We start from the raw sequence: 15,044 nt of genomic DNA, 5'->3' as shown, positions 1-15,044 counted from the left end.
TTCTGGCCAGGGGAGGGGGAGCCTCGATCCCGCATTTGGTGCAGACTTTCTCAAGAGAGAGGACACATATGTGTCAATATTCTGGCCGCTTCCGTCTGGACTATGGGGCCAGGGCAGTGGTCTCCAAGGGATGCTCTGGCATCTTCTAAGAGGACAGCTTGCTTTAAACTAAGGGCAGGGCTCCCCAAAGCCAATCGAGGAACCTTTGGATGCCTTTGTACTGTAGCTGTCTCACAGATGGATCTCCATGTTACACACTGCGCATCCCATGATTCTGCTCTGTAAGGGGACCACATCAAAACCAGCTAGCAGATCCCCACAATGTCTGAGCGTTTAGCAGCAAAGAACTGGAAATCACCCAAATGCCTAATACCTGGGAAGGATCCAGGCAAACAAGGCAGGGGGAGACGCTGCTTTCTTACAGCGGACTGTAGCTACCTGCAGATGTGGGTGGGAAGTATGGTCCTCTCCCAAAGAAAGTACACACTCGCTTAGGAGCAGGCCAGAAACTCCCACGTGTGCCTGACAGGTTAGGAGCCATGGTGAGAAATATGAGCGACAGTCTAAGCACATGCTTGCTGCCACGTTTCTCGTGTGAGGATTCCAGGACCTCATCAGCAAGGTGGTAAGCTCACTGCGCAGGTGTGGAAACCCTTGTCCAAGGTTTGTGGCAAAGGATAACTTGGAGAGCAATGACTCTGGAGTCTCCCCCCCCTCCCCATTCTTCCCTCCTGACATAAATAGCCAGACCACAGGCTCCAGTGTTTTTTCTTCTACTGAGTTGTTTAAGTCCTAACATCTAAACACACACTTTGCTTTCCTGAGAAACACAGCAACAAGCAATGGTGGGGAAGGCCAGGATAAACGCTGGGAGGCAGAGGTGGATTTGTTGGGGCTGAGGTTGCTTCCCAGCCTACCAGGGGTGTGTGATTCAGCAATGGCTATTTTTTGTCGTGTGTGTGGGGGGGAGGTACAGAGGCTCCTGTCCCTACAGGGTGGGGTTTCCACTGAAAGGAGGGACAGATCTGTTGTTTGGCCTTTTCTGCAGGCTGCCAACTGAGCAAGAGACACATCTCTCCATGGAGAGGGAAATGTCACCAACTTGGCTTCTCTAAGCATGTGTCACCAGCCTGATTGGGTGGCTGAGCCTGAGCTCGGCAGGAGTGGCAGGAGCCAGCATACTTGGGAGGGAAGCTATGACACATTCGTGGGGGCCTGGATTGGCCACCCAATCCTGTCACTATTCTCTGGTTTTCTAAACAAAATGGAATCTTCTCTCAGGTCATGTCTCTCTGAGCTAACGGGAAGGTCCCCTCTCAGCCCAGGCCAGGCAGCACAGGGCTTCCTTTCGGCTCTCAGGAAGGTACTGAATTTGCAGCATTATGGTCAAGCACACCAAGGCAGGGTCTCCGCAGACTGTTGCCCCGGGGGTGCCCTCAGCTCTCAGGGTCTAAAGGGAGAGGCAGCTGCCTAAGTGCCGGCCCTGGCTTTGGGATCTTTGCAGGCTGGGGACAGTAAGCCTCTCCCAGGGATTGGCAGCTCATCCCTCCTAGACCAATGGTTCTTGAACTTCCTAATACTGCGAACCATTTAATACAGTTCCTCGTGTTATGGTGACCCCCGGCCATAAAATTATTTTCATTGCTAGTTTATAACTTTAATTTTGCTACTGTTATGAATTGTTATATAAACTGTGTTTTCTCTATGCTGCTGGTCTTAGGCGATCCTATGAAGGGTCATTCAACCCAGAGGGGTGGTGACCCCAGGTTGAGAACCACTGTGCTAGACCCACCATCTCTGGGATGTCTCAGAGGGTCTAGAGGTTGCTGCGGCTTTCCTTATACAGACCACTCCTGCCCTCCCACAGCTGTTGAATGAGACCACGCTCTTAAAAAAAATCAGCCTGATTAAAATACCCATGACTACCATTTATGGAGCAATTATGTGTGCCAGGTACAGAGACCCCAAAGTGTGGAGGAGATATATGATGGAATCCCTGGGAAGATGGAGAAACCGAGGCTGAGATCCTGCAGACTGCTTGTCTTGTGAGCCACCGAGCAGCATCAATATCCAGAGCAATCAAGCCCTTCCCCAGGGGCTGCCTGCTACCCACAGCCATTGAGGGCTGGCTCTGTTCCAGCAAGGACCTGGGGGATGGCTGGAGGTCCTAACTAGCTGCCCTGAGATCCAGCACAGACTGATTCTGAGACCTGGGGTTCACAGGGGATGGGGGTGTAGCCGGGACACACTCACACATGCCCCCTGGCTGGTTCTTGGCCAGTCTGGTTCTGCTCTTTGTTCTCTCTTAGCCTAGCCACCTCCACTGTTTCCCTGCAAGCCCTGGGAAACATGGTGGTCACAGTCCCTAGAAGAGAACAGTGCAGCCGCAGCCCCTGTCTACAGCAGCTCAGTTTGATATGATTGTACCATGGCTCCTGGCTCAAGTCACAGAAGGTTCTTCCGTAGTAGTGGGAAGGGAGATGGGTAGCAGCCTTCTAGAGTATTCCCAAGTGATAGACGACGGAGCGCTGGCCTCTCTCTCTTCTTATAAAGTCCCCACCTCCACCACATGGGCTCAACCCTTTGACTACCTGTAACTCTAGCACTTCCCAAAGATGTCACCTCCAAGTGTCCCATGGGTGAGGGCATCAGAATACACGTTGAGGGAACACAAATATTCAGTCCATAGTGGCCTCCAGCCAGGACTGGGTCTTTCTCTGCTATTGCATGTTGGAAATCCTTGGTATTACTTGGAGTCACTGTGTTCCACCTACGTCACCCAGCACTCAGTCACCAATTTGATGATCCTGTAACCCTGCTCCTGGTTCCTGCAGAATCAGTGGCTCATGATGCTGGGACAAAGGTTTTGATTGGGACAAGATGGGGTGAGCCCTTGGGTGGACTCTTGAGTAGGCTGCCCAAGCCAGTCCAAGTCTCAGATGTTCTCATGTCTATGACAAGCTCACCATTCGTCGCTTGGAGAATTAGCGGAGATTCATGTGAAACGCAGCTGCTATAGAAGCAGCACTCAGTGCCCAGCACCGTCTTTATTAGTGGCACATGTTGCACCCTGGTCTAAAAGCCCGTGCGATTCTCCCAAAGCTCTGCATCGTTTGGTATAGTGTCTAGCAGCCATGGATGATCACTTAAAGTGAAACTAGGGACCAGGGAATTGGCTCAGTGATAGAATATTTGCTTAGCAATACCTGCCCATCCATATGCCCAGTGTGATTGGGATGCCAGCGTAGGTAGGATAACACACGTGGACAGGCAGGGCCAGGTAGTGCCGTGTACCTGTCAAAGTGCTGGGGCTTTCTCAGGAGTCACCCTGCCAAGGTAGAGGGTGGCTCAGCTGCACGAGGAGGGAGGTGGGGGGGGGTCAGTTAAGTAGGGTATTTGTTTTTAAATTTTAACACTTACTTATTGTGGGGGGGTCAAAGGACAACTTGGAGGGGCAATGAGTTCTCTCCTTCTACCATGTGAGCTCCAGGGAGAGAATTCAACGGCAGCAGGCTGGACAGTGAGAGCCTTTATTGGCCAAGTCCTCTCACTGGCCCTTAAGCAGGGTTTTGAAAGACAGGGTACATATGTCTTGTTAAACCGTCTGGTAGATGGTGCATCCATGCTGTAGGTCCAGGGAAGAAAATAAGAAGGAAAGCTCACAAAAACTGTCCCATCTTCCACCCACAGACCTCGGACACAGAGTCTGCAGACAGAAGTGGCATGCAGTCACCCCATGGACTGAAGACAGTAGGGTGAGCTCTGGTCAGGTGAAGGAAGAGAAGAAGAGGGGCAGGTAGTCCATTCATATTGGGGAACACACGCCCCACTTTCTCCAGCAGAGAACTCAACGCTGCCTGCTCCCTAGGTCCCAAGTAGGACTGAGGGCAGCCAGGTGGAGAGAATGTCGCTCCCACCCTACTTCAGGCAGAAAGGGAGGAAGGGAGGGTTTTCTTGGAGTTTGTCTCCTCTACCTTTTGCCTTTTAGAGTTTTCTCTAGGGGATCAGAGAGGTGGCAGGATGGGACACACCCACCCATGTGTACACACCCTATTATAGCGCCACTGATGGAAGCCACAATGAGTCCCAGGCAAATTCACATGTCTGAAGCGTGCCTGACTGGCAGGGGTGTAGGGTATTCCTTAGAGACTAAGGCTACCAAAAGATAACATGCTTCACGTCAAATAGAATTGCTGCTCTATTAAATCTCAGATCAAGAGGGAAATAACGAATAATTTCCATTTCCCTTTATGAGTTTGGTCTTTGTTTTCAGATTCCAATACAGAAAATTAAGCAGTCAGTATTCAAAAAGAATGAACGAAAAAAAAAAAACAAAAACGTTGTGCAAGAAAGTGTAAGGCAGCCTCTCCGACTGGCAAGGGGAGCCTGGGCCTTGGGAAAGCCACTGGCTTTCTGCCCAGATGGGCTTCCTAGGAGCAGAATTGCCATCTACAGTGGAGCACTAGCTTCTGGGGGCCTGGCTGCCTCATGCGTTCTGCAGCCTGCAATCCATCTGGGCTAAGGAAATCACACCTGACTCAGGTCAGAGGCGACAACACTCTAAGCCTCAGATGATGTACCCTGTATGCCACTCTTCTCAATCCGTTTGTGCATCCCCTCGCAGATGTGTGTTCCGGTCCCTAGAACACAGGGAAGGGGCCAGCTTGGGGACAGTCAATAGGACACAGGCTTTGGGCATGCCAGAAACAGATGCTGCCCTTTGGAGGCAGCCTTGGACTTTGCACTTCTAACCTCTATTTTTCCTCCCCCTACGTCAGTGAAGAGACAACCTGTGCCCCATTGTGAAGACCAAGAAAGGTTCTTAGCACCATGCATGATGACATCCAGCACACCTTTCTCTACGAATGATACATTTAGTACAGCCCCAACCAGCAGGCACCCTTCTCCTATCTCCTGCCCCCACTCAATAATCCCTCCCCAGGATTATTACCCAAATGGTGTTTGAGCCTATAAACTTGACCTCTGTCACCTCTGCATGAGCCACACTGTCATTACCATGCCTAGCCTATACCATGGGCCCCACAGCAGTGTCCCCCTATACCAGCTAGGCCCCCAGTTAGTTCATGGCATGCAGCTGATGCCATCTCTGCAAGATGTCATCTCTCCCACCCCTGCCAGCCTAGGGGGCCTTCAGAGGTTTCCCGTCGCATTTGAGTGAAGACCACCACGCCTTTGCATGCCGAGGGGTGTTTGGGATGGACCCCTCTCCCTCGCTGCCCTCTCTTCTCACCTGCCTCCTGTTTACAGCCTTGCTCTCTCCGCTCTGCACTTGGCTTTCCTTCAGTGCCTACTCCTTGCTCTGCCTCTGCCCCAGGATCTTACTAGGTGCTGGGCCTTGGCTGGGATGCATGTCACCACATGGTCTTCCTCATTGACTGGCATGTCCTTTAGACCCGAGCAGAAGCACCACTTCTTCAAGGCAGGCTGCTCTGTCGCCTTTACCCAGTAGAAACCCCACTGCGGGCCCTTGCCTCTTCCTCCCTTCTGTCAGGATTATGTTTGTCTTCCACTCTGTGTGATGCATTACTGCCACTGCCCCCACCAGACACCCCAGTCAGACAGGGCACAGGCCATGAATATGGTTGCCTGCTTTACTGTTCACAGTGCCCATCACGACTATCTACAGAATCCTCGAGGGAAAACACGGGAGCTCCCTTTAGTACTGCCACCGACAAAGGGAGGTGTGGTCTCCCTTGGAATACGCCAAAGCTCTGGGAGGCAAGACACAGAAACATACATTTGGCACCACGAGCCAGGTCCACCACAAGGTTCATGCTAAGTGGTGCTGATGAGTGGGACCCTGGGAAAGGCACATATAGTGTGGGGTCCCCAGAGGAGGTGGCACCGTGGGCTCTGAGGAGGGGTTTGTTCTGAAGGGAGAAACACGAATCCAGTAGGGCAGGCCTCAGAAGAAGTGACATGGAGCATCCTTTGCTGGGGTATGTAGCAGAGGTGCCCATCTTACCTCACAAGGGCACTCCTGTGGTGCATCCTTAGGCTGCCTATGTGCATAACATCTGTTCTGAGGCTGGATCCGGTGCCCCGCCAAAACGTTCTCTTAATACTTCAGTTATGTCCAGGAAACCAGTGCCACATGTCCCCCTCCCAGACCACGTCCAAGAGCCAGAGAGCCTGACGAAAGGCCTTCAAGGGACAGACATGGAGCCCAGCTGGCAGAGTGCTTGTCCTTCCCCAGGAGCCTTGAATTCCATCCCCAGCACTGCACAAACCAGGGGTGGTGGAACATTCCTGTAACTCTGGGAGTCCAGGGCCATCCTCAACTACATGCTAAGACAACTCAGGCTACATGAGACCCTTTTTCAAAAAAATAAAATTTAAAAGGCTTCCAAAGATGGGAAGACCAAAGCCTAGGTGCCTCTGCTAGGTCCCTGTGGGTTCTCACTGGCGTCCCTATACACCAACCCCACTACACTACACAGGGTGTCAGCCAGCTGCCTGGAGTGAGGAGCTAGAGCGGACTGGAAGGAAAGAAACTGCCCCAAAGGCAGGTCCTCCATCTCTCAGGACAGCTGTCTGGAGCCATTTAGAATGGGGCAAATGGCCACACGCACCAGGAAGGGCCTGGGTGTTCTAAGGACTGTCATCATAGAAACTCATGCTCATGGTACTTCATCAGCCGAAGAGGTGAGGTCACCTCCGAGACAATACATACCAGGAGGTCTGAGCAACCTAAACCCTGCTGTCAAAATGATGGTAATGGCAGATAGCAAGTACATATTTGCTTTATTTTTTAGACATGAGGTCTTGCTTGGTTGCCCAGGGTGTACACACCTATGTCGGCCTCATGAGCAGCTGGGACTACAGGGACAAGCCATTTAGAACAGTTCATTGAAAAGTATTTGGTGCCCCAGTATACGATTAATATTGCATATAAAGGTGCTGTTTTAGACACTGAGAACAAAACGATACGGTGGTACCCTTTCAAATGGAGGGGTCTATAAATAAGGAAAATCTCCTTGGATCCTGGTGCTACAGTGGCTGGGTAGGTAAAGACACTTGCTACTAAACCTGACGACCTGATTCTGTACTCCCAGAACCCACACAGTGGAAAGAGAGAACCTGACCTCCACACACATGCTGTGGTACAAGTGTACCCCCACATATATGAGCACCCCCCACATATACACAATGCTACAAAAAAAATGGGTCAGTCGTTTCTCAAAAGATCCAGTGCACTGAAGCTGATGAATGGGACTGTTTCTACGTAGGCGCTACGCTACCGGTGACACACTGTGGGTGATACGCTGCCGGTGACACGCTGCAGGTGACACTGCCCATACACCCCAAGGAAGCAGGGAGAAGCAGTGGCTGCACCATACGGTCTCAGCACGTGGACAGGTCACACGAAGTGTGGGCCTCCGAGTGTGCCACTTACCCCACATGCTGTGCCTGATGTTTGAAATCAAGGCCACCAAAGACGACTAAATCATATTATACTTGGGGAAGCCGTGCCAGCAACGAAATGATGACGATGTAAACAGAACAGGTGACAAAAATACCAATAAAGCTGCATAGGTAGTGAAATGGGGGATTCGTACAATAAGTTAAAAATAGCTTGTAAACATATGGCATTGTCTGGTGTAGGCATGCTGCCGTATGACTATGTATGTGTGCGTAATGCATTCAGAAGTCTATCTACACACAAGAGACTGCTGGGAAAGTATCAGTCAAAATGTAAACCGCTCGCGTGAGTACACGTGCATGTGAGCCACGCAGCACACGTGAGAAGGCCAGAAGACAACTTGTGGGAGTCACTACTTTCCTTCTACCATTTGGGTGCTATGACTCAAACTTGGGTCATCAGGCATGGTGGCAAGTGCCTGTATCTACTGAGCCATTTTACTGGCCCTCAGAATCTATTTTAAATACATAAACAGTAGGGCTTGGGCTACAGCTAAGTGGCTGAACACTTGCCTAGAATGTGTGATGCCCAGAGTTCAATCCCCAGCACCAAGATAGAATTCCTCCCCGTTCTTCCCTTCTTCCTCTCTCCCTTCCTTCAGGGCTGTGGATGGAGCCAGGACCTCATGCATGCTATAGCAGTAAGTGCTCTGTCACTGAGTGCCATCCCTAAGTCCAGAGTTCCTAAAAGAAGTCTATGCTAGTCAGGCAGGAGTGGCGAACACCTTTAATCTCAGCACCTGGGAGACAGAAGCAGGTGGATCTCTTGAGTTCAAGGCTATGCTGGTCTACAGAGTGAGTTCCAAGACAGCCAAGGCTACACAGAGAAGTCTCAAAAAACAAAGTCTATGTTGAACACTTGGGAAAAACTTGCCCTTTATGTCATCAGATCTGAACTTCTGCAGGACAGGGTGAAGCTCACGGCACACAGCGTGGGAGGCTGGCTTACTGGTCAGCTGGGTCAAATGAAGAACCAGGCCAGGTGGTATCACTGGGTCCCCAACCCCACTGATTGCAGGCCTAGCCTTGCTTGACCCTCATGTCGTTACCAGCGGGGCCTGCAGCTGCGCCACCGATCTTGTTAGGCAGAGGAACTGAGAACTGCCTTGTTGCCATAGATTCAGTGCTAAGACCCCTGATTCCACTGCCAAGCAGCTTAACACATACAGTTCAGATATTGATGTATGTGTTATAAATATTTAAACACTTCATGTGGTGCTTATACTGCACTAGGCACGGAGGGCGCTGCTTTATGTAGACTCATTTAACTTTCATATCGTTTCTGTGAAGCCAGGATTTGGGGTCCTGTCTTATGCACAAAGGATAATCTGAATAACTGAGCCGTGGGGAGCGAGAATGTGAACCTTGTTCTGTCTGAGACATAGAAGTTAGCTGCGGCTGACAGACCTTTTTGGGCAGGGCACTTTTCCTACTACAGAACCCAACTTTGTCTTCTCCACCTAGTATTAGGGCAGGGCTGGCTCCCGGAACCCCGCACCTCATCCAGAGACACAAACAAGGTCGAGCCTCACCTGGCAGAGGGCCCAGCCTTGCCCTTCCCACTCACCAGGACATAGCTCAGGCTGTGGACAAGGCTAAAGATTCCAGACTTCATCCTGATCATCTTCAAATACTGCCAAACAGGACCCAAAGGGACACAGCCATCACTGCCTGGACTAAGACAGAAGCCAGGAGGCAGTTGAAGCAGCCCTGCAGAAGGGCTTCCTACCCTGATGCCCCACTGGGGACCCTGCAGTTGCAACCCCTCTCAGCCAGGAGAACCGGCCAGACAGGCTCCCCTGCATCTGTAGGGACCGTGTGCAACCCCAAGACCTGCGCTAGCCCTCTGCCCCCACCTCTCCTCTTGATTTTAGGACTAGGCTTCCAAAGCCCGCCTCCCTCTACCTGCCACTCACAGACACCACGGCGTCCCTAGCAGAGGGGAGGGTTAAAAAGGCAACAGTACCAGCTCTCGGTTATCACTCACAGTCATAAAAAGAAACCGTGGCTAGATTCGGCTTTGCTGTTTCTGTGTCTTTGTGGCTCTGTGTTGAGCATCTGACTACGACATTGAGATTCTTTAACAACCTGAGGCCCTGACTGATGTGGGCAGGGTGAGTACCAAGGACAGTGCCCAGCACTCCCACCCGCTTTTTAACCCTCTCTGGACCCAGTGAACCTCCTCATCCCATTCCAGACTGAAAGACTGAATTTGGGGTTTCTGTCTTCTTTCTGGTGAGTCAGAGAATCAGGGGGTGTGCAGTGAGGGGGCAGGGAAGAGGGGTGTGCAGTGAGGGGGCAGGGAAGAGGTGTGCAGTGAAGGGGCAGGGAAGAGGTGTGCAGTGAGGGGCAGGGAACAGGTGTGCAGTGTGGGGGCAGGGAAGAGGGGTGTGCAGTGAGGGGGCAGGGAAGAGGTGTGCAGTGAGGGGACAGGGAATGAGTGTGCAGTGAGGGGGCAGGGAAGAGGTGTGCAGTGAGGGGGCAGGGAAGAGGTGTGCAGTGAGGGGCAGGGAACAGGTGTGCAGTGAGGGGGCAGGGAACAGGTGTGCAGTGAGGGGCAGGGAACAGGTGTGCAGTGAGGGGGCAGGGAAGAGGTGTGCAGTGAGGGGCAGGGAACAGGTGTGCAGTGTGGGGGCAGGGAAGAGGGGTGTGCAGTGAGGGGGCAGGGAAGAGGTGTGCAGTGGGGACAGGGAATGAGTGTGCAGTGAGGGGGCAGGGAACAGGTGTGCAGTGAGGGGGCAGGGAAGAGGTGTGCAGTGAGGGGCAGGGAACAGGTGTGCAGTGAGGGGCAGGGAACAGGTGTGCAGTGAGGGGGCAGGGAAGAGGTGTGTGCAGGGCAGGTTTGATACCATTTTAACAGCATGAAGAAGGAATATGAAAGGGTCCTATATTTACTGACAGGGACCCTATTTGGGGTTTGAACAGTTAAACAGTACTCCAGAGCCTCCCAGAAGCAATAAGAACTCAGAAGTTCCTGGTGAAGAGCTGGTGGGGGACTCTTTGCTTCAAACATCAAAGGAAGACGCCTGAATCTCACAGTGTGCATAAGGGGGGGGGGCATGTGATGACACTGGCTCTCCCCAGGGGTGAGCAAGCACTGAAAACCACATATATGCACAGGACCATGCCACCCTGGATTCCTGAAAACAAGCTTCCCAGACTCCCTTGGGCCTGATGTATAGTGCAGGGCCCCTCCCTGTGCCAAAACCAACCAGCCTGGCTAAGGTAAAGCCTTCCTGGAAGCCACTTCTTGTTTCTACACCTGACTTGCCAGCCTAGGCACTTAGACTAAGGCACAGATACCCTGTCTGAATCCCCAAAGGACTAAGGCTTAGGCCAGTCACTTTGGGGACCAGCAGTGGCAAGTCACTCTCCAGCCCAGTTTCACCTATGCAATTCAAATGACTTTCTGGCCTGGAGGCAGTGAGGGTCAGGGAAGGCCCAGGGGATAGAGGCTCACATCAATCTTGCCCCCTGCCGTGTGGTTACTTAGAGTTACAACTCCTAACAATGATAATAGCCACCACTGAGCAGGTATTCCATGCCTGGTCCCGCGTTCAGCACCCAGCATACACTATCATTATCAAGTTTAATCTTAGTGACTTTCACAACAACCCTGCCAGGGAGGCTTTCATGATCTGAATATCACGGATGAGGAGCTGAAGGCTCCAGATGCTGGGCTGTTCAGCCAAGTTCACACATGGAGGAGAGGGCCGAACTAAATTGGGACCCTGAGACCCCGGTGGGTAATACCAAAGTAAAGAGTTTGGGTTGGGGTGCAACCCAGTGATAGAGTAACATGAAAGCCCGATTCGATCCAGCACTGGGAGAGTGTGTGCCAGAGGGGGCGGGGCTGAGAGTGGGGCGGGCACTTCCATAACACTGTGCTTTGTGTTACACCCAGCCAACATTGTGGCGTTCTGGCATTGCTGTCCAGGTGCTGGGATATTTCTCAGGGTCCCGTGGGTTAGGAAGGGAAGGGCAATCAATCTTGCTCTCACCTGAGCTCTAGTGCATTAAGCAAAGATGCTTCTGGGCTCAGAGCTGGGGTGTCACTGGTTCTTAGGGGGCCAGGGAACACAGTGGATAAGCTGAAGAAAAACTTCCCAGATAGACATTGCCCACAAAAAGGAAAGTGATCTTTACCCAAGGGCTAATCCGGCCTCAGGTCCTGGTGACTCAGGCTCCCTCTGGCAATCTCTCGCCAAGAGACACCTCCTAGCTCACGGTGGTTGCACTGGGATTACTGTTTTTGCGTTTCAGCGTGGGTTCTGGGGAGCTAACTCAGGTTTTCAGGCATGCATGGCAAAGGCTTTTACCCACTGAGCCACCACCGGTAGCCCAAAGCAGCTTTTGAAATGGGGCCTGGTGCACGGACACCCACGATAATCCTGCACTGGGGGAGGTTGGAAGCAAGAGCACAGTCTGGGCTATGTACTAAGAAAAAAGGAAATGAAAGAAAAAAAAATCTTTTCATATTGCTAAAGAGGTGGCTGGCGACTTCTAAGACAGCTCAGAAATGGGCTGGTCACCAAAAAGACAGGGCATGGTTTAGAGGGTTGGGACTGTGCTTCCCACACCTCACTCAGCCTCAGAGGAAAGAGCTGAAAATCGAATCAGGTGTCTGACCAACAATGTATTCAGTCAACTGCAGCCTCCATAGAAACCAGAAGGGGTGGGGTTCTAGGCTTCTGGACGGTGGAACATCTGAAGTTCCTACAAAGAGGCTTTGTACCCCTCCCCGAAACCTTCTCATCTGAATGCTTTGTAATGTTCCTTCCTAACAAAAACCGGGGAGTACATCTCCCTGAAACTCTGAGCTGTCTCAGCATCAGTCCAAGAAGACGAATGCGGCTGCTGGCCTGGCGTTCCAGAGGCGAGACTTCCGACTAGCAGCTATCTGAGGTGCGGTGCAGCCTTGTAGAAACCCAGCCCTGACCTGCAGACCCTGACTGGAGACCTTCCAACCTAGAGAATCTGCTGTCCAGCTGATCCCCACACATCTGGGGAATCACCCTTTTTCCCCAACAGAGATGTCAAGCTGGGCGGTGCTCAGCAAATGCTCATGTGAGGGAAAGGAAACAGTAAGAGTCAGCTGCGGGCAGACTGTAGGGAAATGGCACTCTGCGGGACCAGGAAGAAGAGGTAGCAGAAAGGCTTGCTGGCAGGTGGGACGGGAGAAGGCACAGCGTAGCCTTGCTTCCATGAGGGCCACACTAGGCAACCAGCGCTAGGCTGCGTCAGGAAGGGGACTAGGAGACGGTCCGTGTGGTATGTGTGTGTCTTGTGTGTGTGTGTTTGTGTGTGTGCGTGCAGTGCGCCGTGCGTGAGTGTGTGGTGGTGTGTATGTGGTCTTGTGGTGTCGGCTGTTGTGTGTGTATGTGGTGTGTGCGTGAGTGGCTGCGTGCGTGTGTTGTGTGGTATGGTGGTGTGTGTCGTGTGTGTGTGGTGTTGTTGTGTGCGTGCGGCGTGCGTGCTTGTGTGTCCCAGACTCGCGGAAAACAGGGTGTGCAGCTGATAGGCGGACAACTGTATAAAGGGGAAGGGCCCCACTACTGCTGGGTCCAGGGCCTGGGGAGGTGGAAGTCAGAGCACAGTCAGGCAGCCCTAGGGTGGCTGGACCACAGAAGGCAGAGTGAGGAGTGTGGTTGTGGGCCAAAATGACCAGTTCATGGCACCCCCCAAAACAAAGCCAGCATAGACCCCTGGCCAAAGTCAGTCAGTTGTCTGCAGTCCCCAGTCTACAGGCCCCCAGCATGGCAGCTCTTCTTTGTGAGTTCTACCTTGCCCCAGAGGATCAGCATGGCCCCCTCTGGTCTCCAGAGATTACACTAATCCTCCCTCCTCTAGCTCTTTCCAGCTCTGCAGACGCGACAGTGGGTACCGTTTTTGGGAACTGTTTGTTTTCCTGTGGAAAAATTCAGCAGACTAGACAAAACACCCCAGAGCTTCTAACAATCTTGGGGCAACGGCACTAATGGCTAATTAGGGGCCCTGGAGGGTGGCAGGCCTAGAGTTCCACGGAAAGCAATGACAATCAGGGTCAGGTGGAGACAGGGCCCCCTGGGTGGAATTAGTGCCAATTACCAACATGCCGCCGCCAGGGAAGGAACTGGAGGCCATGACACCATGTGGAGGCATTTGGACTTTATCCCGTAAGCAGTAGGGAGCCACTGAACACTTCAGGGAGGTGGGGAGAGGAAGATGTAAGAGGGCAGGAGAGGGCCAGCAGGGAAGTTAAGTAGAACCGGTGATTGGAGCCTGGAAGGGCACCCTACTGCAGCAGCACGGCCCTTCCCTGGGCTCTATAGGACCAACAATACTCCTATTCGAATGTGAATGTGCTTTTCTCAGAAGGGAAAGCCAGCTTCTCACTCTGCTCAGACTCAGATTCCCCATCTACATCCCTGGAAGAAATTGCCCCTCTCATCGGAGATAAAAGGGAGGAAAGAGTTTTGAAGGAAAGGGGCTAGAGAACCTCCAAAATGTCCCATAAGCCCTAATTCTGTGTCTTGATTTTAGGTGGGGTCAGGGATGGAGCCGAGGACCTCTTTCATGCGAGGAAAGCCATCTACCATTGAGCTATGTTCCCAGGCCTTGATTTTTTTAATTTTGAGGCTAGGGTCTCCAGCTATACCAATCTGAATGTGCCCGATCTTGTCTGATTTTGAGGCTGGAGGTATAGGGAGCCTAGAGGACGAGAACCAGTTCTTTCCCCACTCTTGGCTCCCCATCTGCAGAGCTATTCTGGTACCCCCAGGGTGCAGAAGGACTGGCTAAACATCCCTGAGCTGTGATCAGGGAGCAGCTGACAGCCGTAGGGAGAAGTCTCCAGAAATAAGGGGCGATGGGAGAGCAAGGAAGAAGTGCAGGCCGCTGGAGTGTGGTAGATGGCAAGGCAACTGGACAGGGGCAGTGCCCTGGCACTGAGCCACACTGTCGACTGGGAGCATCATATCTGTCATTTTACCACACCAGAGGACAAGCGATGCATGGAATTACCTCGAGAAGAGCTGCTAAATAGATTGGCCAGTGGCTCTTCCTTCTGCTGAAGCCCTTGTGCAAACTCTACCACCAGACCTGGAGGAAGGGGCTGCGGCTGCTGCCTGAAGCCCTTGTGCGACTCTACCCACCAGACCTGGAGGAAGGAAGGGGCTTGGCTGCTGCTGAATCCCTTGTGCGACTCTACCCACCAGACCTGGAGGAAGGGGCTGCGGCCTGCTGCTGAAGCCCTTGTGCGACCTACCCACCAGACCTGAGAGAAGGAAGGGGCTGTGGCTGCAGGCAGCCAGAGGCCACTGGGTGGTGGGCGCAGCGGGGATATTACTGTGACCCAGCAGAGAGACCCACAGAGCCAGGCAGGTTTTGTCCCACTCTTGGGCTATAGGATCTCTTATCCACTGGTGAGGCCTAAGCCGCAGAATGACTCAACCCAGACCTCTGCAAAGTCTATCTGTTGTCCAGACATCTCCAGATCATTGTGACAAACCCGGGCAAGGCTCAGGTCTGCTTTGTGAGAGGCACTGCCTTAGGGAGCCAATGTTGGTGCTACTCCTACTCTATAATCCACCATGAGTGTTGTGGTTGCTTCTGGCATTGGG

The 15,044-nt window shown here is 52.5% G+C and overlaps 1 protein-coding gene across 1 annotated transcript in view; it reads right to left on the bottom strand.

The window, feature by feature from the left end:
• Positions 1–15,044, bottom strand: part of Rph3al (rabphilin 3A like (without C2 domains)) — a 145,416-nt gene that overhangs the window by 51,405 nt on the left and 78,967 nt on the right. Inside the window, 1 exon segment of the mRNA XM_042055018.1 lies at positions 2–49. Within this exon segment, the coding sequence (XP_041910952.1) occupies positions 2–49 (48 nt within the window).

Source organism: Arvicola amphibius, chromosome 4 (assembly GCF_903992535.2).
Source record: "Arvicola amphibius chromosome 4, mArvAmp1.2, whole genome shotgun sequence".
Taxonomy (NCBI): Eukaryota; Metazoa; Chordata; class Mammalia; order Rodentia; family Cricetidae; genus Arvicola; species Arvicola amphibius.
Note: the sequence above shows the minus strand (reverse complement) of the source record. Positions and strands in the feature narration are given on the sequence as shown.